The sequence below is a fragment of the Aquarana catesbeiana genome, linkage group LG01 (assembly GCF_042186555.1).
Source record: "Aquarana catesbeiana isolate 2022-GZ linkage group LG01, ASM4218655v1, whole genome shotgun sequence".
In the NCBI taxonomy this organism is placed as follows: Eukaryota; Metazoa; Chordata; class Amphibia; order Anura; family Ranidae; genus Aquarana; species Aquarana catesbeiana.
In genome coordinates this window covers 385,101,436-385,125,884 of record NC_133324.1, presented here as the reverse complement: position 1 = coordinate 385,125,884, position 24,449 = coordinate 385,101,436, and the positions used below count along the sequence as shown (strand labels likewise).

The following is a 24,449-nucleotide window of genomic DNA, read 5'->3' as shown; positions in this document are numbered from 1 at the left end:
TAGTATAAGATTCCCTATCATTTGAGCCCAGTCTTGCCACAAAGAGTTAATCCAGCTCTGAGCAATCCTCTTTTATTGTTCAGTGGGATAAATCTTGACAAACAGAGAAAAACTTTGTCAAATCCTCCCCCTTGCTGTGAGTGACAGGTGATTTACATATCTCGTGCATTAGCCTAAGACATGCATTATTTTTTAATTCCCTCCCCCACTCCTTTCTTCAGCAGTTCTGCAAGGATTGGCTGTTCCACACCTCAGCATGATTTGGCATGCTGAAGTCATGTGGTTACTTTCCTGTCTTTTCACTGGATGTTAGAGATCATAGCAGAAGTTCAGTGTAAGAAATACACAGGAGAAAATGCATATTGACAAGGGGAGTGTAGAGGTGGGCGGGGAGTCTACTGACATCACGACTCCACCCACCGAGCTCCAGACAACAGACCCACCCACAGAATATGCAGTTTTTCGGCTCTCATAACAGAGAGAGGGGAGACATTTGACAGGTAAAGATACATGCAGGAGTCATGTATATCCTTATAGATAACCCCTATGGCAGTAGTTTAGAAAGGATAACATTGGGTTTACATCCACTTTAAGTAGGTTTTCCAGTTCTGTTTAGTAAAGGAATGTCTCTTTTTTTCTTTTCCAATTCAGCCTTTTTGTTTAATTGTTTTTTAGCAGTTATTATACAAACCCTATATTGTTTACTGTCAGGCACACAAGAGGACCAACTTTTTTCCAGTTAAACTTTTTTCTTTTAGCAGTTATTGCTGCATTTTATCTTATATAAGCATACAGGTCCCTCTCTTGTTTACTACCAGGCACATACAGTAAGAGGACCAACTTTTTAAACTCTTTTCTGGTTCAACTTTTTTTTATAGCAGTTATTCACACATTTTATTTTGTACAAGCCCTTATATTGTTTACTGTCAGGCACATAAGAGGACCAACCTTTTTCCAGTTCAACTTTTTTTTAGCAGTTATTGCCACATTTTATTTTATATTACTCCTTATATTGTTTACTGTCAGGCACATAAGAGGACCAACTCTTTTCCAATTCAACTTTGTTAGAAGTTATTCCCACATTTTATTTTATAATAGACCTTATATTGTTTACTGTCAGGCACATAAGAGGAACAACTTATTTCCAGTTCAACTTTTTTTTTGCAGTTATTGCTGCAATTTAGTTTATAATACCCCCTATGTTGTTTATTGTCAGGCACATAAGAAGACCAACTCTTTTACAATCCAACTTTTGTTCAGCAGTTATTCCCGCATTTTTTTTATAAACAGACATTATATGGTATACTGTCAGGCACATAAGAGGACTAACTCTTTTCCAGTTCAACTTTTTTTTCTTTTTTTTTTTAGCAGCTATTTCTGCATTTTAGTTTATAATAGCCCTTATATTGTTTACTATCAGGCACATACTGTAATAGAACCAACTCTTTTCTGGTTTAACTTTTTCCTCTTGTTTAAAATAATTTATTAATGCAAATTGGAAACAAGAAAGCTCTGCTGCTACCGTATTAAAAATGTATTTTTATAGAATGTCATTGTATCTATGGGGCAATATATTTCACACTGTAACAATATAAAACACTAAGTCATACATAAGGACCTTCAGATTATATTTCTTTAGCTAAGCAATAAGATGCATTACAAGACCGATGGTAGAGTAAAAGCTTTTTGCCAGCTTTTCTTTTTGCAGAAAAAGAGTATGCTGCTTTATCCAACAGCACTGAACCATATGTTTTCATAAAGACTAAGCCAAAATGCAGCAGACTCACAGGAAAAGATTTTCCATGACATAATTGTAGTCAGTATGACTGCTGTCCGGCAGGAAACAAGCAGCAAACACAATGATGGCATTTACATCTTCTCCGTAGTAACCTGCCAGGAAAACACAACTTCATTATAAAACTTTAAAATAAATAGGAATAACAGAAATAACGTACAAAATCAAATGTAACTTAAAAGCAAACTATTTTAAGTTTAGGTATAATTTATTATAAAGGATTGCTTAATAATGCAACGCAATAAAATATACACATCTGCTCTATGCATCTCCATTTAATACTATGAAATTGAATGACACATTACCATAATCTTTGTTAGGTTTACCACATATAACACATCTTTCAGCAGCTTTAAGTGTGCTGGCTACTGGAAATGTATTTTTTGTTTATGTTGTCAATCGTTTATATTGATTTTTCCAAGCGTTGGTATAAAGACGATGAGACTAAATTACTAAAAGAGTTGAAAATATTCATTTATTAAATTGAGCAATGTTTTGGTTCAATTACCCCATCAAGTAAAAAGTACATTCCTGTTTTTTTTATTTACCATGACTGGGAATTCAATGTGAACACAGCTATAGTTTTTGTAAAAAAAATTCTTTAGCACAGCAGCGTTACTGAGATTGCATATATGCAAAATGATGTTCTGATTGTTTCGGACAGGATGAATAAACGACACATAGCCGAATCTGAAGCACAAGACAGGATAGTAATAGACAGTATACTATAAGTAGTTGAATTTGCTTTTGTGCATGTGAATGTTATGTAGCGCAAAACAGGAAAAAAAGAAAGAAAGGATAGGAACAGAAATCTACAGAGAGAAATAAGGAAGAAAAAGGATAAAATAAATCATTTAAAGAAAAAGAAAACTTTAAAGGAGGGTTGAAATAAATGGTTCAACTTCTTTCAAGGGGAAGTTTCCAGGTCTATAGAGGATAATATTGCTACCTACTGTATATACAGTATACCTCCTCCTTGAAAGAAAAAAATCAGGAGAATGCAATCCACCGAACACTGCATCCATACCAGGCTCAGAAATTCCACCTAATTCACTTTACTCTGGGTTGCAGCCACTGCAGCCAGATTATAGATTACAATTCAGGTTTAAAGCGGTATTAAACCTAAAACTAAAAATGTAATATATTGCAGTTTACCAATCCTTAGAATCCTCTGCCTTTGTTTTCTTTTTTTTAAGCTTTTTTCCCTTTGTTTTCCCCTGGTGATCTGGCCACTAACACGCCTCTTGTATTAGAGTGCCCCCACTCTGGATGAAGGAGCACAGTGCGCACCTTTGGACAGAAGCATTGCCAGTCTAGGGGGGGGTTAGATACTAGCAGATTTATATACACTAACAAGCTGAAGCCAAACTCCAGCTCACACTATATAAGCAGTTACAGCAAATATTTTTTTTTCCCTTTGGGATAAAGGTTTTACATGAATAAATAAAAGTTTACCAATCATTGTGAGCACCCCTGCTAGTGGTAAATACATTGTCTCATCTCTATAAATGATAAATTCTGTTAGAGAACTTGTTCTTTTGAAAAACAACAGACTTACTGGCTGGATGACCAGATAAATATAGAAGGAAAGCCTAAAAAAAAAAATGAATGCAGCCATCACATCTAAGTAATTATAATAAAATGTACGCCTGTGGAGGGCATTGTTTACCCAGACGGTAATACCAAGTGTTCCAAACCTATAAACTACAGCTGCAGTGGTATAAATGAGCAATTTGCATTCAGGGCAGTGCAGTGTTAATGTTTTAAGCAGCATCTGTGTAGCCGCTGCATGCCAATGGACATCAATGGGACTGCCTGCAAGGGGATGCATGGAATAGCTGTGCGTTCCTGTGAAGGTAAACCAAGCCCTATGAACAAGACCTTTCTAAAGCTGAATTCCAGGAATGGATTTTATAGCACAGTTACATTGGTCAAGCTTGGATCAATGTAGGTATGCATCTGCCATATCTGTGGAATCTTGTGGCGTTATAGCTTCTACAAAATATGGGACATATTTATGGAATTTTTATTTATTTATTTTTTACTAGTAATGGTGGCGATCAGTCACTTATAGCGGGACTGCGATATTACGGCAGACAAATTGGACACTAACTGACACGTTTGACACTTTTTGGGGACCAGTAACACTAATACAGTGATCAGTGCTAAAAAATATGCACTGGCACTGTACTAATGACACTGGCTGGGAAGGGGATTAAACATCAGGGGCAATCAAAGGGTTAAGTGTCTGCCTAGCCATTGCTTTTGTACTGTGTGGGAGGTGCTTTTACTGGGGTAAGGCACTGCTTTGCAGAAACACAGGATCAATGCCTTCCCTACTGACAGAAGAGCAATCTACCCCCAGATCAGCTCCCACTGTGTATAATCACAGCGGGAGTGGGTCGCTGGCAGCGCGCGCCCCAGACCCGGAAGTGCAGAATTTCATACTAGGTACATGATCCATGTGATCCTTGCTGTCGTATATGTTCCTGACATGGTTCCTTTGTACATCTCCTGTTGATAACTCCTACTGGGACATATTCATCAAGCCTGTTTGACCCTTTGTAATAAAGGATCCAAGCTCTCTGGTGAGAGTCCAACCTATTGTGGTGGTGGCGTGTTCACTTGGTGAAGCGACTGAATAACCTTATCCACAGTTGAATAATGGAGTTTGCCATTTGACCATTATGGTCCATTTGAAAGACTAATTTTTCTGGACTGGTTATTTATAATAAATTTTTTCAGTATTTTTATTTTATTTTTAATTTTGTTTCTTGTTTTTTTGTGGTAATATCTCACATTTGCAGTACTGCTTTTTTTTTTTTTTTTTTTACACTGAGTAATCTTTTCACATGCGCAGTATTATGTTTGTATTTAGATATGCTCGAAAACCAGCATCCAATCAGCACTGGCAGCCAATGGCCATGAGCTGCCCCCCTGTCAGAACACAAAGGCAGAGCGGGTGAGATCACCACACTAGTACAACAACCTCTCAGTTTTTTCTTCACTGAGCCCGCTGGGTTGAAAGAAAACAAACTTCCTGTGTTTACCTAGCTTAAGGAAAGTCACTGTCTTCTTACATTTCAAAACAGTGGAAACTAATCTTCTGTACTTTACTTATCTGAAGTAAAATCATGTTGGAGACATAATCCCACCCAAGACCAGAGAGTCTTGGGTGGGACGAAGCTTTCAATTCTGTGTCCGTGTCTTACAGGAGACCTGCAGGCTGGGTGTGTGTCCAGGTGCTCACAGTTCTTATTATGACAGGCTCGGGCATAGCTCAGGGCTCCAGCCAGGAGACAGATGCACTCCATTGAGGGGACCGGTGTTCCACCCAAGAGATGGGGGGTCCCTGTCCAGAGGCCAGGGTAAGGGCCTGTGCTACAAGGGGCAGCAAATGCACATTTGCACTGACCAGACTGACACCTGGAGTTACAGTGGCTCTAGGGATCAGTGTGTGAACAATGTTGAGGCATGGACTGAGAGTCTGAGTCTGCGTTCTCAGCTGAGAGGTGTGTAACTTGAGGTGAGCTGCTATACAGCCAGGAGGTTATGCAAAACTGACACCACTGCATGGGAAACCCTGATGTAAAGGACTTTGAGTTTTGTCTTATAAAATTGGTCTGACAAGCTCTAAAACACTTTTTATAGTGTCTGCCAGTGGTCTCCAGATTGGAAATTTATAGCAGTAAAGACATGTAATGCACTTTTATTTCAGCTGTGTATTTAACTCTTTGCCAACATTCGCACGGCGGATCCCAGCAGCAAGAATCTACTGATTGACAGCTGTGTATGGATAGCTATGGCTGCTAAGCCCATACAGTGCAATGACAGGTTGTCCGGCTACAATCATCACAGGTGAACTCAGGTCTGTACTCACAGGATAGCCAAATGCCCCCTTTTGCAGGAGATTTTTACCGCTGGTATGCGCAGCATGGCTAAATCCCCACGTGAAAGCAGCTTTAACCTGGCCATACACTAGTAGAATAGTGTTTGAAATTGTTTGTTTTAAGAACATTCATTCAATTTTCAATTGTTAGTGGGGTCAAATCGACATTCATTTTTGATCGCAGTAACGAGAAAAACCGAAGGGGCAGGATGGAAAATTTTTCTTGAATGAATGATATTCTAAAGGTGTATGTGATTTTCATTTAGTAAAGACTTTTCATTTCAAAATTGAATGTTAAAAGAAAATTTAATTTTGAAGTACTTTCAAATGACATTCGTCAAGTCAAAGACATACTTGCCAACAGTCCCGATTTTTCCGGGACAATCCCGATTTTGGGATCCTCATCCCGATCGGATGCCACCCCGATTAAAATCCCGGAATTTTGCTTTTGTCCCGGGAAATGAGGACTGTTTTTGGCAGCTGCTTCTGGCTCCAAAAATATGGCCGCCGCCACTGCCGCGAGATCTCTTTCCTTTTTCCCCTGGCTCTCAGCTCAGATTTGAACTCTGCCCCTCCAGCCCTTAACACGGCAGTTCTTCCCACTCTCCCTCGCAATGTTATTCGGCTGTCTACCGCCACCGTGTGCGCCCCCTGTTTTCATGGTGTTGTACTTAGACAGTTTTCCCATATGAAAACCGGGGGCGTGCATTGGGCGGGGGCGGTAGACAGCCGAAAAACATTGTATGGGAGAGTGGGAGGTGCTGCAGTGCAGAGGGCTGGAGGGGCGCAGTTCCGATCTCAGCTGAGAGCCAGCTGAGAGCCAGGGGAAACAGGTGTTCTGGGGGAAACTGATTTCGACACAACAGGTGTTGTGAGAGGCAGAACCAAGGGACTCTACTGCACTGGGGACACCTGAAGTAAGGAGGCACTCCGCTGGGGACATCTGATGTAAGGAGGCACTCCGCTGGGGACATCTGATGTAAGGAGGCACTCCACTGGGGACACCTGATCTAAGAAGGCACTCTGCTGGGGACATCTGATCTAAGGAGGCGCTCCGCTGAGGACACCTTATCTAAGGATGTGCTCCGCTGGGGACACCTGATCTAAGGAGGCACTCCGCTGGGGACACCTGATCTAAGAAGGCACTCCGCTGGGGACACCTGATCTAAGGAGGCACTCTGCTGGGGATGCCTGATGTATGGAGGCACTCCACTGGGGATGCCTGATGTAAGGAGGGAATCTGCTGGGGGCACCTGATGTAAGGAGGGAATCTGCTGGGGACACCTGATGGCATCTGGTGGCAGGCGACGTGACAAGTGACACACTCGGGGCTACCACTGATTCTGCATTATGGTGAGTTGAACTATTTCATTTTATATATCACAATGTAATAATAGAAATAATGCGCTTTAATCATCCGGACAACATACCAACCATGGTGCCAGGATGGACTGAAGTGCTAACATCGGGTGTTTGGAGTATCTTAATCTACTGATTGTTAAACTTTCTGGAATACACATATTTCTATTGTGGTGTAGGATCTGGGCCTGCTGTCCCTCCATCCCTCTTTCTTTCCTTCCTTCTCTCTCCTTCCCTCCCTATCTCTTTCTTTCTTTCTCCCTGCATCCCTTGTTCATCTCAGACTCGGACCACACCCCCTTGAGCCACGCCCCCTTTGAGCCGTGCCCACTATTTAGTTCAAACGGCGCATTTTTCTTTTCCCTCTACACCACACCTTAAAATGAATGCCCCGCCCCTAATTATAATAAGACCCCACCCACACATAAAAAAGTGCCCCTATAAATTTTTATACAATGTTGGCAACTATGCAAAGATGAAAATTTTGTATGCATGTCCATATGTATGTTCATTCAAAAAAATATACTAGTAGGAAGGGTTCCAAAGCCCACTACCCAGATAGATAGGATAACTTGTCACACATTTGTGGCAGTGTTGAATTGAAAGTCTGTTAACTTGCTGCACATTTTCACTGGCAAGTTGTACACTTGCAGAGCGCTTGAAGAACAACTTCTAGTTGACACTTTTCCAATTTGTAGAAAATTCACATGGCAAGTCTCTAGCAAGAGCAAAGTTGCAGTGGTGAATCTACAGCAAGAGCTCTGCAAGTTTACAGCATGATAATTCAGCCACAGTGACCCCTGTGGTGGGATGACTGAAATAAATACTGAAATTGAAATAACTTCTAAACTAAATATTATCCGAAGGTGATTACGGATACCCTCTATTTATTCCATATATGTATTAATTTGTCTATACCTACAGTTAGCTAGTCTATTGAAACTCCGATAGTTACTGTTAATAGCACAATAATATAAGGTTAGCTATGAAAACATACACACTGCTTAGTAAAACAACGTCTCATTTATTTCCCAAGAAAGTAGGAAAATGCTAACATGAAAATACTAAAGGAAGATATTACAAAGCATATAACAATAGAACATCAAATATACTTATCGCAAGGCTGTCCTCTAGATATTGTCTCCTCAGCTGGGCTCAAAATAATGGTAACGGAGAGAGCCATGAGGCTCAGAGAGCCATCAGGCACGAGCCAAGAGTGAAAAGGGGCAATTTCCCTTCTGTGTACACTTTTTACACATTCATTCAGACCCACTCGTAACCACACCCCACTACCCTCCTGTTCAATGAGATATTGCCAAGAGGTAGTCCTTTTAATATATTATATTTCTGTCCGTCCTGCTGTATTGGCCTCTAGGGGCAGCATTGTCTATGTATCATATCTATGTATCCTGGGTCAATCATCAATGCCTTTGATCTCTGTAACCCACCTTCATCAATCATCCTGCCAGTCATGGCCCTCTTTGAAGCTCACTTGCATAGCGTTATCACACCAGACGGTCAGGAGCCAAGCTTTTGTTCAGCCTTGCTTCTTCAGATGCAGAGGCATAGATGGGCGGGGGGGTCAGGGGTGTTCAACCCCCCCCAGAGCATCCTGGCAAAATGCCCAGACAGTGTCCCTGCTGTTTAGCCTCAGCATCAGCACAGTAGAAGCAATCAGAGTTTCGGAGTGCAGCCCCCCTTCTATTGTGCCCCATCCCCTCAGTTTAATAAGGGGTCCCCCTGAAAAGCATGAAATTACTGTGAGGTCTCAGATGCCGTCAATTGACAGTGCACAGTTGAGGGAAATCCTAGACTCCTCCTATCATATGACACAGCCGAAGGGAGACCGGGGATGCAGAAGTTTTCCTACTTCTATGCTGTGCTGAATCTGAGGTCTGGTAGGTGGGGAGGCATCAATTTTCTGTGGGGAGTTTCTTTTGGTGGGGGGTTAAGGAAAGGGGGGTGGGTTTGCTTTATGGAGAAGGGGGGAGTTTCTTGTAGTGAAGGTTAGAGGGGGTGGTTAATGGCAGGGACTTGCTTCTGGGAGGGGGTTTGATTGGATGAAGGGAGATTTTCTTCATAATTAGAAATCTTTGCTGGGGGAGAGGGTATTGACTGAGAGAGATATTTTTGCTTTGGCGGGTCGGTTTAATTTTTGGGGGGATATTTGAGGGAGGGAGATATTTTACAGTGGGAATCTTTGCTTGGGGAGAGACAGTTCTTAGGCGGGAGAGGGGGATTTTTTTTCCTTATAAGAGATGTTTTTTTTAAAATTATACTTACCTAGGTGGATGGAGCATCGATCCAATGTTGCATATGTCCCCAGCTGCTTCTAAGCTCAACAACAGAGCGATCAAAGACCGCTGATTACTCAGTTCTCAGCCTTCAGTGAGCAAAGAGTAGTGACTATCAGTCCCTTTTTCTGCCCCCGCTCCCCCACGGTCAATGGAATGCCAGGCTGTGGAGGGGGCAGGAGCAGCTGGCTCAGGGTCTCTGCGGCTCACTGAGAGGCTGAGCAAGCTGCTGGTCCAGGCATCTGGGGTGAATCCTGACTTTAAAGTTAGGATCTTTCCACAGCCTGGACCTGCTGAGTGATGTCAGCTAACAGCGGGCTATCGGCTAAAAATGGGTCACAAAAGTACAGAATGAACTGCGCTCCTCCCCAGGGGAAGAACAACCAAGCAGTATGCCGTCCCTTCAGAGCTCATGCACCAGTAACATCACCGGCTGCTTTCCATGTGAGTATCTCCTAAACACCACAAGTTTAGGAGATATTCACTATACCTACAGATAAGCGTTATTATAGGCTTACTTGGTAAGCCTAGGTACAAGTTCAAAAGCTGGGTTTGCTACAATTTAAGACTGAATAAAAGCCAACCATATTGACCAGGTGCAAAGGGCACCATCCTGTGGTAGGCAGTGCACAATATTTTTTTATCTTTTCATCTCTTAAAACATTTCATAAAATTTCTTAGGACACATTTTTTTAAGGTTTAAATAAATCACTGAATTTACTGCCCACCACAATATGTTGCACCTTGCACCTACTGAACTTGCACAGTAAGGTTAGCTAAAATCCAGTCTTGGGTCTTATCAATGGCGTACTAAGTTGGGGGGCGGGCCGCCCCGGGTACCACACACTGGGGGGGGGTGTCAGGCTGACGCCCCCCCCTCCGCGACTGAAGTGGACTTAGCGGAGACAGCGGGCGGGTTTAAGCAGCGGCACGGCGCGGTGACAGGCAGCAGCAGGTAACACACACATGGAGAACCTGGCTTTGCAAGGGAGAGGGGTGTGGGCTGCATCAGAGTGACACCCGTCGGCACACCCGGGACTCGGCTGCAACGATCCACTTCTCTCATGGCCGCGCCGTGGCTCTGATCAGTCTCGGCTGTCTCACACAGCCGAGCAGAGTGAAGGCCCCTCCCCCTCCTACGTTATGTCTACAGGTGCTGTGTGTGCATATCCCGTGCTGATCATCTGAGCCGAGGTACGTTATGGGTCTGGAGGGCGGGGGTGTCTGGACTGTAGGGGGTCTGCACTGTAGGGGGGTCTGTATTGTAGGGGGGGCCTGCACTGTAGGGGGGTCTGCACTGTAAGGGGGGTCTGCACTGTAGGGGGGTCTGTATTGTGGGGGGGTCTACACTGTAGGGGCGGTCTGTACTGTAGTAAGGGGGTCTGCACTGTAGGGGGTCTGTATTGTAGGAGGGAGGTCTGCACTGTAGGAGGGGTCTGAACTGTAGGGGGGTCTGCACTGTAGGGGGGGTCTGTGTAACATGCAGGGGGTCAGGAACTGTTAGGGGGGTGTCTGTGTAACATACAGGTGTCTAGAGCTGTGGGGGGCTGTGTAATGTAAAGGGGTCCAGAGGTGCAGGGTCCTGTGTAATGTAAAGGGGTCCAGAGGTGCAGTGTGCTGTGTAATGTAAAGGGGTCCAGGGGTGCAGGGTGCAATGTAATGTAAAGGGGTCCAGAGGTGCAGGGTTCAGTGTAATGTAAAGGTGTGCAGTGTAATGTAAAGGGGTCCAGAGGTACAAGGGCTGTGTAATGCAAAGGGGTCCAGAGGTGCAGTGTAATGTAAAGGGGTCCAGAGGTGCAGGGTAATGTAAAGGGGTGCAGAGGTGCAGGGTGCAGTGTAATGTAAACGGGTCCAGAGGTGCAGGGTGCAGTGTAATGTAAAGGGGTCCAGGGGTGCAGGGTGCTGTGTAATGTAAAGGGCTCTAGAGGTGCAGGGTACAGTGTAATGTAAAGGGGTCCAGAGGTACAAGGGCTGTGTAATGTAAAGGGGTCCAGAGGTGCAGGATGCTGTGTAATATAAAGGGGTCTAGAGGTTGTGGGGTGCTGTGTAATGTAAAGGGGTCCAGAGGTGCAGTGTAATGTAAAGGGGTCCAGAGGTGCAGGGTGCAGTGTAATGTAAAGGGGTCCAGAGGTGCAGGGTAATGTAAAGGGGTCCAGAGGTGCAGTGTAATGTAAAGGGGTCCAGAGGTGCAGGGTGCTGTGTAATGTAAAGGGGTCCAGAGGTGCAGGGTGCAGTGTAATGTAAAGGGGTCCAGAGGTGCAGGGTGCAGTGTAATGTAAAGGGGTCCAGAGGTGCAGTGTAATGTAAAGTGGTCCAGAGGTGCAGGGTGCAGTGTAATGTAAAGGGGTCCAGAGGTGCAGGGTGCAATTTAATGTAGAGGGGTGCAGGGTGGAGTGTAATGTAAAGGGGTCTAGAGGTACAAGGGCTGTGTAATGTAAAGAGGTTCTTAGGTGCAAGGTGCTGTGTAATGTAAAGGGGTCCAGAGGTGCGGTGCTGTGTAATGTACACAGTAGTGACAAAGAGATATTGAAGGATGCAGAGGTATGCAGGGGGCACAGTGGGGTATTTTTACATTTTAAGGTGGGGGGGTGCCAAATATAGGATCCGCCCCGGGTGCCAAATGCACTAGGTACACCCCTGGATCTCATTCATATATCCTACATGATCATGGTGCACCAAGTATACTGCAAATACCTGCACCCGGGATCAGATGTTCTAATATCTGCTCAGCCTGTACACCTGAGTGATGGGCTGAAAAAAGCCCAGGCTGTCTGCTGCTGTAAACATATATCCACCTGTATCTGCACATCCAGTGGTTACCTGCACGTAGGAATACATTTTTGCCCTTGGATAAAATCTCTCTGCATCCAGGGTCAGAAATTTGTCCCTAACAGCAGGTAACCACTGTGACCCACGGTTTGTTAGTGTGTTGCTCATGCTCAATTGATCTGGGGAGTAATGTAGAGGATACTGCATGTGCTGTAGAAGTGCCGGTGTTCTCCCGAGAAAGGTCCTACATTGGATAGTGTCCGCCCTGTACTGCGCAGGCACATTGCTTGCGCAGTACGGAGGACAAAGGAGACGAGGAAAGTCTCCGAACATAAACAGCTGTTCATGAGCTGTACACGGCACCTGCGCTATTAACACTACATTGTACCACACCCTCCCGCACGCTCCCGATGCTCGTCGCAACTCTGCAAGGGGCAGGTGTAGGGGCGGATGCATACAGAAGATGGCCAGAGCTCATACAATGGGGGAGGATTTCTCAAAGAGGCGGATGTAATATTAAGAAGCGTGTAAAAGCAAACCCGCCCATCAACATTGCAAAACCCACCTTTCAGTTGTTTAAACACGCCCTGCAAAGATCCTCCCCTTTGAGAAATACACCCCCATCGTATGAGCTCAGGCAATCTTCTGTATGAATTCGCCCCTACACCCGCCCCTTGCAGAGCTGTACGAACATCGGGACCGTGCGGGAGCGTGTGGCACAATGTATTGTTAATTGCTCATGCAACGTGTACAGCTCATGAACAGCTGTTCATGTTCAGACACTTTCAGCGTCTCCTTTGTCCTCCGTACTGAGCAAGTGCTGCGCCTGCGCAGTACAGGGGGACACTATCCGATAGGGGACAGTTCTCGACAGGACACCGGCGAGGGATGGCGCTCATCCCAGCTCCTGTAGTCAATGAAGGGAAGAGAAAAAAACATCCCTGTTGCCACACATCCAGAGTCCTATGGTAATGTAGTAGTGATGGGAGAGACTACCTCAGCCCGGGTTCCCGTCAGGCCACACCCCAATGTGTTTTGCTTTGCTCCCCGGAGCTTAAACATGGGGACCACTGGATGTGCAGATACATGTTAACAGCAGTGGCTCTTTTCAGCCCATCACTCAGGTGAACAGGCTGAGCAGCTGACAAAAATTGGAACATCTGGGATCCTGGCTGTAGGTATTCATGGTATATTTGCCATTCCATGGCCATTTAGAAAATATGAATGAGATCTAAAGCCTGGTTCACAGGTAAGTTTTTTTTAGTTCAACCCAGCGGGCTGAAGGAAAAAATAAAAAAACTAGGGAGCTTAGGAGGAGCTCACTGTAGTAATGAGTACACTACCGCACCACAACTGCGTGCATTGCGTTCTATTCAGTTGAATGATAATTTGTGCTGCGCTGCATTACAAAGTCTCATGTCCCCACTCTGCTGTCACATGTTTTTACCATACCCCCCCAACATAAAAGTGTAAATGATGCTTTTAAGTTTGAAAGACCTGAATCCCCCCCCCCCCAGAAAAAAAAAGATCTATGACCCTGTTCAGATGAATAATCTGATATGCTACAAAGCTTTGATGGACAACCTGTTACATTCCAGACAGCTCCCAAGAATGCGAAGGACTGGTATAGCCATAGTTCATATTTCAAACACCTCTTGTATTTATGAAATAAAAACACGTTGCCTTCCAACAATAACTAAACCAGAACTTGCAGCAGACTTGCTTAATGTTTGCAAAGAATGTTGATCTGGAGTCCTGTAATGCAGACTTGCTGCAATTGTGCAACAAACTTGTGGAGCCTGGGAAGTCTAACAATAGCTGAGCAAGTCATTTTCAAACTTGCAGCACAATTGTTTGCGCTCTGTGTAAATTGTTACTGCTGTCTGTGACACCACTGGGGAGATTTCCTGTCATTTGGTGTCCCATTGACAATTCTGTCACACCCAGACAAGAAATAGGGAACCATGGTTCACCAGAGCAGGAAATTGCAGAGAGTAATAAACACATTATAGAGGTTCTTTTTTTACTGTAATTAAAAATGTGGTCTAGTATAGTCACTGTACACACTGGAGAGATTTCCCATCACATCATGTCTCAATGACCCCTGTCACCGGAACATGAGGTGAGAGGAAATATTCTCAATGGGAACACAGACGGCAATAAACTTCAGAGGAATTCTCTTACCCCACACTATCTTAAAGAAAAATAAAAGTTTTGGCAAGAGTTAAAGGGGAAGTCCAGCCTGGGCTTGTTTGGCTGGGCATTCTTCTTTGTGTCACAGGAGTGCAATTTGTTTTTGCTCTCCTGTGACCCGTTTTCAGCAGAGAGCGGTCTGAAGTCCACTCTCTGCTGACGTCACAGGTATCAGTCCAGGCAGTCTCAGTGAGCTGCTGAGATGGCCGCTCCCCGCCCTTCCACAGCTCAGGGCTCCAATGAGGGTGGAGGAGCAGAGGGGAGAGCTGCTGATTGACAGTCAGCAGCTCTCTGCTCGGGGAGCCGAGAGAACCACGCCATCGGGGGTGTTCAATGGCTCGGTTCTCAGTGCAGGGACACAGGGGGACATAATGCATCCAACTAGGTAAGTATAATAGGGGAAAAAACCCCAAACCCATACTTCTCCTTTAGGCCGGGTACACACATACTGAAAATTCTCTGCTTCAGTAGGAACGACAGGCTTCTGTCGAACGCTCATGCTGGAAAACCAGCATTCAACCACCGCTTACAGCCAATAGCTGCAGCGCTGGTCTGTATATTCCGACAAGAGAAGGGGGAGGGGGGGGGGGTGTCGACTGTCAGAATACAATAGCACAGCAAGGGAAATCCCTGTATCCACATCGCTTATGCGGATGTCAGGTTTTTTTTGCTCAACCTGCTAGTAGAACAAAAAAAAAAAACAAGCATGTGTACCCTGTATAAGGCTTTAAAATAATAAAGATTTACTGTGCAAATACTGCAAGTAATAAAAAACAGTGAGCGTAAAATATGAATGGCATCTTTAATATGTAGAATGTATGCTTTCTGTAAGAAACGACAGCTGTAGTAGCTACGTAGAGCATTTAATATGATCATTTCATTCCAGAGCAGAGTTGACTGTCATCTTTTCAGGTATGCAAATGCATTGTAGAGACAAAGCCTACAAAAACCACAAGCATGTAGTCACTGTTAAGCCACCCAAGCACTCCTTTATATCCTTCTAGCAATGATAACAACTCTTCCTCTTTTGGATTCCTTCTTTCCACAGCCACTCCTCTTATTGTTACACCAAACAGCTGAATTGACCAAAGGCATGTGTTGGCATGTGTACAGATCCCATCCTTTACATACTTGGTATAATTCTATTTGTGAAAACAGTCTGATAAACCCAACTACCTAGACCTGCTGTGGAATGTGATTCACACATTGTTGTGATTATATTGTTTTCTGTGCAACCATGATAGATACCACTGAACTTATGAATCATAGCTATAAATGAAGATTATGTTTATGTTAAAGAGTGGGTAGTCATGTAGCAAAGTGAATAAACTTACCTGTTAGCCATAATTAGCCAAATCATTTGATGCCCAATTCCAAGTTTGGTGATCTAAAGTCAACAATAGTTTATGTGACCTGCAGAAGATCTGTATTGTGGGGAATAATCTCAGCAAAGACTTTGTTCACGTTAAACAATGTCAGGACTTCAGTGCCTCAAATTTAAATCAAGTGACCTGGAACCAAAGCACCAAAGGACTTGCAATTTTAGATGTCAGAAAAGTTTATTTATTGTTAAATACTGATGCTTACCCCCCCTAATGCGTCAAACACTTCTTAAAGTGGACATAAACTTGGATATAAATCTAATTGAATTTAAAGAGTAACTGCACTAAATTAGGTAAAAATATAGCAATAAAATTTTATATATATATATATAATATGTGTGTGTGTGTGTATACATACTAAATTACCAAAAGTATTGGGACGCCTGCCTTTACACGCACATGATCTTTAATGGCATCCCAGTCTAATGCTGGCCATACACTATACGAAAAATCGGCCGAAAAATCGTTCGTATGGACACTTCGTTCGTTTTTCGGCAAGTTAGTGGGTACAAATCGATAATCGTTTGTGACGTTTTTGTGGAAAAAAAACGAACGGCATGTTTGGAAAATTTCTGCCGAACGTACGATAAATTGCAAGGTTAATGTGCTTCCCGTCCGAACTGCCTGCACTAGGTATATGTAAAAAAACGAACACAAAATTATTTATTCATGTCCACTGAACAGATTATCGGACATTATATGATGGCACGATCGTTTGCGGTCACGGTCGAATGTTCGTTTTTCGAAAATGGGTTCGGCCGATTTTCTGTATAGTGTATGGCCAGCATAAGTCTGTAGGGTTCAATATTCAGTTGGCCCACCCTTTGCCTCTATAACAGCTTCAACTGTTCTAGGAAGGCTGTCCACAAGGTTTAGGAGTGTGTCTATGAGAATGTTTGACCATTCTTCCAGAAGCGCATTTGTGAGATCAGGCACTGATGTTGGACGAGAAGGCCTGGCTTGCAGTCTCCGCTCTAAATCATCCCAAAGGGGTTCTATTGGATTGAGGTCAGGGCTCTGTGCAGGCCAGTTAAGTTCCTCCACCCCAAACTTGCTCATCCATGTCTTTATGGACCTTGCTTTGTGTACTGGTGCGCAATCATGTTGGAACAGGAAGGGCCATCCCCAAACTGTCCCCACAAAGTTGGGAGCATGAAATGTCTTGGTATGCTGATGCCTTAAGAGTTCCCTTCACTTGAACTATGGGGCCAAGCCCAACCCCTGAAGAACAAGCCTACACCATAATCCCCCCTCCACCAAATGATTTGGACCAGTGAACAAAGCAAGGTCCATAAAGACATGGATGAGCAAGTTTGGCGTGGAGGAACTTGACTGGTCTGCACAGAGTCCTGACCTCAACCCAATAGAACACCTTTTTGGATGAATTAGAGTGGAGACTGCGAGCCAGACCTTCTCATCCACATCAGTGCCTGACCTCACAAATACGCTACTAGAAGAATGATCAAACATTCCCATAGACACACTCCTAAACCTTGTGGACAGCCTTCCCAGAAGAGTTGAAGCTGTTAAAGCTGCAAAGGGTGGGCCAACTCAATGTTGAACCCCACGGACCAAGACTGGGATGCTATTAAAGTTCATGTGCGTGTAAAGGCAGGTGTCCCAATACTTTTGGTAATATAGTATATTTTTCATTAAGGTAACAAGCCAACATGTTTTAAATTGCAGATATAGATTAGGGAGTTGAACATGCTTCAGTAGCTGAGCATTGTAAAAGGCTTTTTACAATAACCAGCTACTGAAACCTGTTCGCAGAGCAAGAAGGGATTCTACTCAAGCACCTGTCAAACTCAGTTATGTTTTTTCTCATCCTAGTCTGCAATTTAACCCCTGTTGACGTGGGTGTGTACAAAGCGCCTTAAAATGTATTGAAATGTACACTTTAATAAAGATGACATGGGTGCTGGTCTGTGAAATTCTCTTATGTCGCGTACACATGGTCGGATTTTCCGACGGGAAATGTTCGATGGGAGCTTGTTGTCAGAAATTCTGACCATGTGTAGGCTCCATCGGACATTTTCCGTCGGATTCTCCGACAAATAAAATTTGGGATCTGGATCTCAAATTTTCCGACAACAAAATCCATAGTCGTAAATTCTGCTCGTGTGTACACAATTCCGACGCATAAAGTTCCACGCATGCTCGGAATCAAGCAAAAGAGACGCACTGGCTATTGAACTTCCTTTTTCTTGGCTCGTCGTACGTGTTGTACGTCACCGCGTTCTTCACGTTCGGAACTTCCGACAAGATTTGTGTGACCGTGTGTATGCAAGACAAGTTTGAGCCAACAACCGTCAGAAAAAAAAAACATGGATTTTGTTGTCGGAATGTCCGATCGTGTGTACGCGGCGTTGGAATTCCATGGTTCATTACAATTACAATTATTCTTTACTAGAATCCGTCTGACTGGCTGTGAGCATGCTGTACAGTGCCGAGACAAGGTCATCTAGCACCCAAGGCAAATATGCCAAATGGCACCCCCCTCCTCCCCAAAATGTATGAGCATTTTGTGCCAGAAAAAAATCCCCTCCCTCCCCTCCAAAAAAATTTGAGCCCTAGTCTGCACGATTACCCCCAAGCATAAATTCCCTTTGCAAGCGAAAATTCTCCCCAAAAAAAAATTCCCCCTCTTCCAGTACTCCTGCCAGCTTGTAGTTAGGCACAATCTATGCAGCACCCCTCCCACATTTCACATTATACCACAGCGTCCTGCCCATCCCTTGTCCCGGTCCTGATGCTGTATATAGTCATATAAAAAATGAATGAACCCCATGAGTTACTTTTAATCGTTTTTGTATTTTTTTTTTTTGGAATAATGTTTATTTTGAACCCTTTGTATGTCTTTTTGTAGGCCTCATGCACATGGGCATCAAAATCAATGGGCCCAGCTGCGATTGGCGTTAATCTCTATAAACATCAGAAAGCATGTAATGCTTTTTTGCTGCTGAATGCACACTAGACATTCAGCAGCATCCATAGAAGCAAATTTTTTCGATGGATTGATGCCTTGGTAGCACACACTCCAGCCATGAGCACCGTCCCTCAGCAATCTATGTGGTAACAGACCAGTTAAGCGTAGGTAAAGTTTTTTAGATTCAGCAGCATCTAGCGGCATTCAGTCTAGCTGCGCTTACATAAACAAAAAAATAAGTGTCCAGGAAACATTTGGCCAGCAATTATGCAGCTAAGCACATGTAAACTCATGTTAATGCAGGTACGTTAAATGCAAGAGAAATGGATCTGGGAAGTATAATCTTTGTTTTTATTTCCCAGATTAATTTCTTTTGCATTATATGCAGGAGGCCCACGTGCATAAAGGACTTAAAGTGTGACTCCACCTTTGCTGAGAACAAATCATGCCCCTTTGGGGTCTCTTTGTTGATTGGAAAGATTTTTAATAAACTTTGTTACAGAGTCCTGCCTTTTTCTGCTCAGATATAGCTGTTTGTTTGACCATGTCCTTGGAGTGATTCTAGAAGGACCTGGTTCATTATAATCACCTGGTGTACTCTGTGTTCTGCATCCCTTTAGAAATATTCAACCCTAGGAGAGTCTCACCAAAACTGAAATTCCTATTGCAAGGGATACCTAAAAACAGACTTAGTTTATCTTAGTGCAGATTTCTGGGAAAATCAGTAAGCCAATCACACAAGCAGGAAATGATTTTTTTGGGGGCCATTCAGTACACCAACTGTGTACAGAATGCCTCCAGGTAGCCGTTTTGCATTACATTTTACAGAAATCTACAGCGGTTGCAGATTGAAAGGTAAAAGTAATTTTTTATAATGTTAAATTACAATATGGCTGTCTAGAGATTTTACATATATATAGCATATATATATTTTTTATTTGCTATATTTTTTTTTTTTATGAAAGTGGAGTTATCCTTTAAATGTGACTGTGGCCCACTGTAGGTACTAATAACTAAACAGCAAACATTAGCTTCCCCTTTGCAAGCTTGCATGAACAAACCCTCAAACCTGAACTGTACCATGTTGTCCAGCAACCTGGCCCCTATTCTGTCTATTTTTACTGGTTCCATCTGATCCTGCTGTACATGTAAAGAATCACAATTAGTCATATATACCAGGCTCAGTGCAAGACATGTGGTTGCACATCTATTATCTCCTTCTTCAACAAATTCTTCATGGTTCTCACTAAAGACAAAGTATTGTGTAGTATCAGTGAGTGCACGTTTTGAGTTGTTAGTGTAACATTTACCTAAAAAAAGCTTTGAGGAAATTCTCTTTTTATTGTTCCATATTAGAACTACTAGAAAGGAAAGAAGAGACACAGCTGTACCCCGATGACGTAACTCCATCCAAAAAAAAAATTTACAGAGCCAAAATGACAGTCTCTAATGTGTAGGTGACCTATGATTAAGCACGCCTTGGGTGAAACGCATTAGAGTGGGCGGTTTGGAGGTAGGGACTGTTGTTTTGGCTCTGTGGAATAAAGTTTTATCTATTGAGTGATGTCACAATGTAGCTGTGTCTTCTCTTCAGTTTGAATTCAGAACACGGACAGCTCCCTTTGGTCTGACACCTAATCTCTGGGAGGTTGTGAGAGCACAGCTTTCTATCGGTGGACAATTTCTTTTCTGCTATTAGAAAGGACAAGCTTAATGTAAACAAACAGGATATATTGCATACAGTTTCCATACCTCCATGCGATATCACTTTTTTGTAAGGTTCAATAGCTTTCATGTTAATTCTTTGTTCCTGCTCCCCAATGATGACAGTCCTCCATAGCTTGTTATCAGCTCTCTCTTCTTCTGCTGTATACTCTTCAATAGAGTCAAAATTTTGTTGCACCGAGTGTCCAAGTGCCGGTCGATCATCTGAATGAAGTGAATGAGTATATACTTAAAGAAGAGTTTGCAACTCACTAAAAAGAAGATGCCGCATATCTATAAACTCAAGAAAATTGGCATTAGGCATGCATGCTTTGGAATGATAAAATGTCCAATGTTTCAATTTGCTGCAGGAACGTTTTAAAGCACCCAATATAAAGGCTGTAAATGTTAGGGGTTTCACCTAAAAATAAACTTATTGGTATGTTCTATATTTTATTAAACAATCTTTTGAGTATGAAGAGACACCAGGTCAAATTCCAACTGTTGTCATTGTCTGTTTTAAATACTGTATGTAAAATACAGGTTAATTAAAGCGGAGCTCCACCCAAAAGGGAAAGCTCCGCTTCCTCCTCCCCTCCGCCACCACACTTGGCACCTTTTGGGGGGAGCGGTACCTGGTTTTTAAAAGGTACTTGCTCCAATCTGCGGCTGTTCCAGAAGTTCGGCCCCCCTCCTCCTTCCCCGCCATTGCACTTCCACAAAGTGCAGCGTACTTTGCGCATGTGAAACGGGGAACTGGCTGTGAAGCCACAAGGCTTCACTGCCAGTTTTCACTAACCACCATGGCGGCGGCAGCAGCACCCGAGAGCTGTTTGAAAAATCGGCTCGGGTGAAGACATCGCTGAATTTGTGGACAGGTAAGTGTCCTAATATTAAAAGTCAGCAGCTACAGTATACTCCTGCCAGAAATAACCAAATTAAAGGTTGAAAGGACAGTGCATTGACATTTCATATTTGGCATACTCCTGCAGCAGTCACTTTAGTGCAGAGCACAAGTACACATCTTTCAGTTAAGCCATCTTCCCTCTCCTCTGTTCCTCTCCTTGGAAGCACCACAGAATTGGGACCACTTACCCCCTTTCCCCCCACAAGCTTTTTTTATTAGTGTACTGCCACTCTTCTAAATGTCCCTTCTATAGCTTTGCCCAGCCGGATGCACTCCCTGCTGACTTCTATTACCAGGTTCCATTGTCACTGATGTTTAGAAGACCCTATCCAGGCCTCTAGGCAATATGCACTATGCTAAAAGGACCTGCAGAAGAAAGTCAGGAGTAGACAAGACAACTACAGCTAGTCCTCTTACGATCTGTGCCACTCTCTCTGGGAATTCAGCATTTATATGGATAATAAATCCACCCACCATATCACAATAGGGGGAAAAGGGGAGCCAACACCTGATATAACTTTCCCATTACCATGTCATAATGGCAACAGAGCCATCTAGTGGTAGGCAAACGAAATGCATGTGTCTACAACCCTTCCTTTCGCTATCCAAAATGAAAAAAAAACTTTTGCCATTAGTTCTACTTTAACCACTTCAGCCACGGAAGGATTTACCCCCTTCCTGACCACAGCACTTTTTGCGATACGGCACTGCGTCGCTTTAACTGACAATTGTGCGGGCGTGCGACGTTGCACCCAAAAAAATTGACGTTCTTTTTTTTCCCACAAACAGAGCTTTCTTTTGGTGGTATTTGATCACCTCTGCGTTTTTTATTTTTTGCGCTATAAACAAAAAAAGAGCGTCAATTTTGAAAAAAAAAGGGAAGGTGTTAAACACTAGGGGGCGGACAAGGGGTTACGTGTGTCCTAGGGAGTGATTCTAACTGTAGGAGGGATTGTCTCACTAGAACATGACAGAGATCACTGCTCCTGATGACAGGGAGCATTAGATCTCTGTCATGTTGCTAGGCAGAACAGGGAAATGCCTTGTTTACGATGACACGATCGTGGGCCCCAGGCCAACATCGAGTCTGTGGGACCCACAGGCACGCTCACGGAGTATGTGGCGGGGTGCGCAAGGGTAGGGTGTGCCCACTATGGTGCGATTTAAAGGGGGCATACCTGTGCTCCCATTTGCCCAGCCGTGCCATTGTGCCGACTTATATCGTTGTGCGCTTGTCGGCAAGGGGTTAAGAAATTGCTGATATACACTTTCCTCCCTTTCACTCTCTTTCTCTGTCTCTCTCTCTCTCTGTCTCTTTTCCTCTTTTCTGCCTACCAACTGCTTTAGCAATCTTCATTAGGGATGAGCACGATCCCGAACTTTATGGGGCGTTCGTGGCAAATTCGAGCGCCATGAAATGCCCCATAATCGCAGTGCATTGATGTCTGATGATTGGCCAAAGCATGCACCTGACCTGCATGCTTTGGCCAATCACAGCACGCTCTGCTGCTAGAGCCATGATTGGCCAAAGGCAGGGTGACTTTAGCCAATCATGGCTCAGGGGCTAAGTCCACGCCCCACACTATATTAAAGACTGGGTTAATGCAAGGTCCAGAACTAGCATCTCTCCAGATTCGGTAGTTCTGATTCAGAACATTCAATCCTGGGTCCAGGTTTTGCTAGACACCTGCAACTTGGCTCACTACACAGTTAGGACTGAGAATTGCTCAAAGCTCTCATTTTTGGAGACAGCTTCCAGTTTGGAGGCTGCTCCCGGTATGCGAGACAGAAGGTCTCACCCGGGGTCAGGGGGCCCCAGCCAGAATCCACGAGACAGAGGTCTCATCGAGGGGTCAGAGGGCCCAGCCAGAAGCCACGGGACAGAGTTCTCATCAAGGGGTCAGAGGACCCAGCCACAAGCCAGCAGGTCTCTAGGATTTAAGTCAGCTCCTATCAGGGGTCAGGAGAACACCAATCCTTAGGCCAGAGGTGGGCCACGCAGCAGGGCACTGCGAATGAAGGCTAGAGAGCCTGAGAGAGCTGAATGTCACAGTCAAAGGACTGGTAAGAGGAGCAGCCATGCTGCCAACACGTGAGCCAGTTGGCTTGGTATTTAAGTTAATTCATGTTATGTGGAAGAAACCCCTGCGTGGGCAACTGATGTATAAGTGAACTTTCATTTATTCAATAAAAGTGGGCTGCCACGCCCTAAAACTACAGTTTGGACTGGCACAGCCCCCCCCCCAGTCCATTAGATTAGATTTTAATACCAGACCCTTTTCCGAGCGAGCAACCTGGCAGGCCAGGATGGGGGGGACGAGCGAGTGCCCCCCCTCCTGAACCATACCAGACCACTTTCCCTCAACATGGGGAGGGTGCTTTGGGGTCCCCCAGATCCCGCCCCCACCCCGCCCATGCGAATGGGTATGTGGTAAAAAAAAAAAAGAAAAAAAAATAGAAAAAAACAGAAAGTACTCCGCCTCCATGGGAGGCCTCCCGCCGACTGCGGTCTTTTTGCTGTGACAGCTGTTATATAGGAAAGGGTGGGGCCACCCGGTGACGTAACCAAGTGACCCCGACCCTTATGACGTCATGTGCTGTCAGAGGGGGCGGGGTCATCCGACTACGCCAGCGGGTGGCCCCGCCCTTGCCTATATAACAGCTGTCACAGCGAAAAGACAGCAGTCGGTGGGACGCCTCCCATAGAGGCGAAGTATTTTCGTTTTCTTTTTCCTATTTTTCTGGTCTGTCGGCAGCGTGATTAATGATAGATGTACATCGCAGGACACTTTTTTCTTTTTTAATAAAGGAATTGTCAAATACTGTGTATTGTGGTTTTTACTTTTTGGCACTTTTTTGGTGAATGGGTAGTGTATAGTGTATAATACAATGTACCCCATACCCAATCACATGGGGGGGTCTGGTATGGATTTTGGAGGGGACCCCACGCTATTTTTAAAAAAAATTTGGAGTGGAGTTTCCCTAAAATCCATACCAGACATGAAGGATTTTGGGGGGCCCCACACTGTTTTTTAAAACATTTTTGGCACGGAGTTCCCCTTAATATCCATGCCATACCCAAAGGGCCTGGTATGGACTGGCGGGAGGGGGGGGATCCACGCCAATTTTATCATTGATTTTTATCTATATTGCCGGGATCCGTCAATACATTACAGCCGCAAACTATTTTAAATGATATTTTTTCCTTTAGAAAAGTAAATTTGCTTC

General features: G+C 44.1%; 1 protein-coding gene across 15 annotated transcripts in view; it reads right to left on the bottom strand.

Annotated features, from left to right (window-relative positions):
• The window catches only part of PRUNE2 (prune homolog 2 with BCH domain), a 446,654-nt gene that overhangs the window by 67,012 nt on the left and 355,193 nt on the right, over positions 1-24,449 (bottom strand). For all 15 annotated transcript variants that reach the window (XR_012245008.1, XR_012245007.1, XR_012245012.1 and 12 more), the window contains exons 12-13: positions 20,363-20,539; positions 1,788-1,890 (exon numbers count right to left, since the gene is read on the bottom strand). Coding sequence is in view for 10 of the 15 variants with exons in the window: in XM_073634004.1 (XP_073490105.1) it covers positions 1,788-1,890; positions 20,363-20,539 (280 nt within the window). In the remaining 5 variants the exon portion in view is untranslated. The remainder of the gene's footprint in view (positions 1-1,787; positions 1,891-20,362; positions 20,540-24,449) is intronic.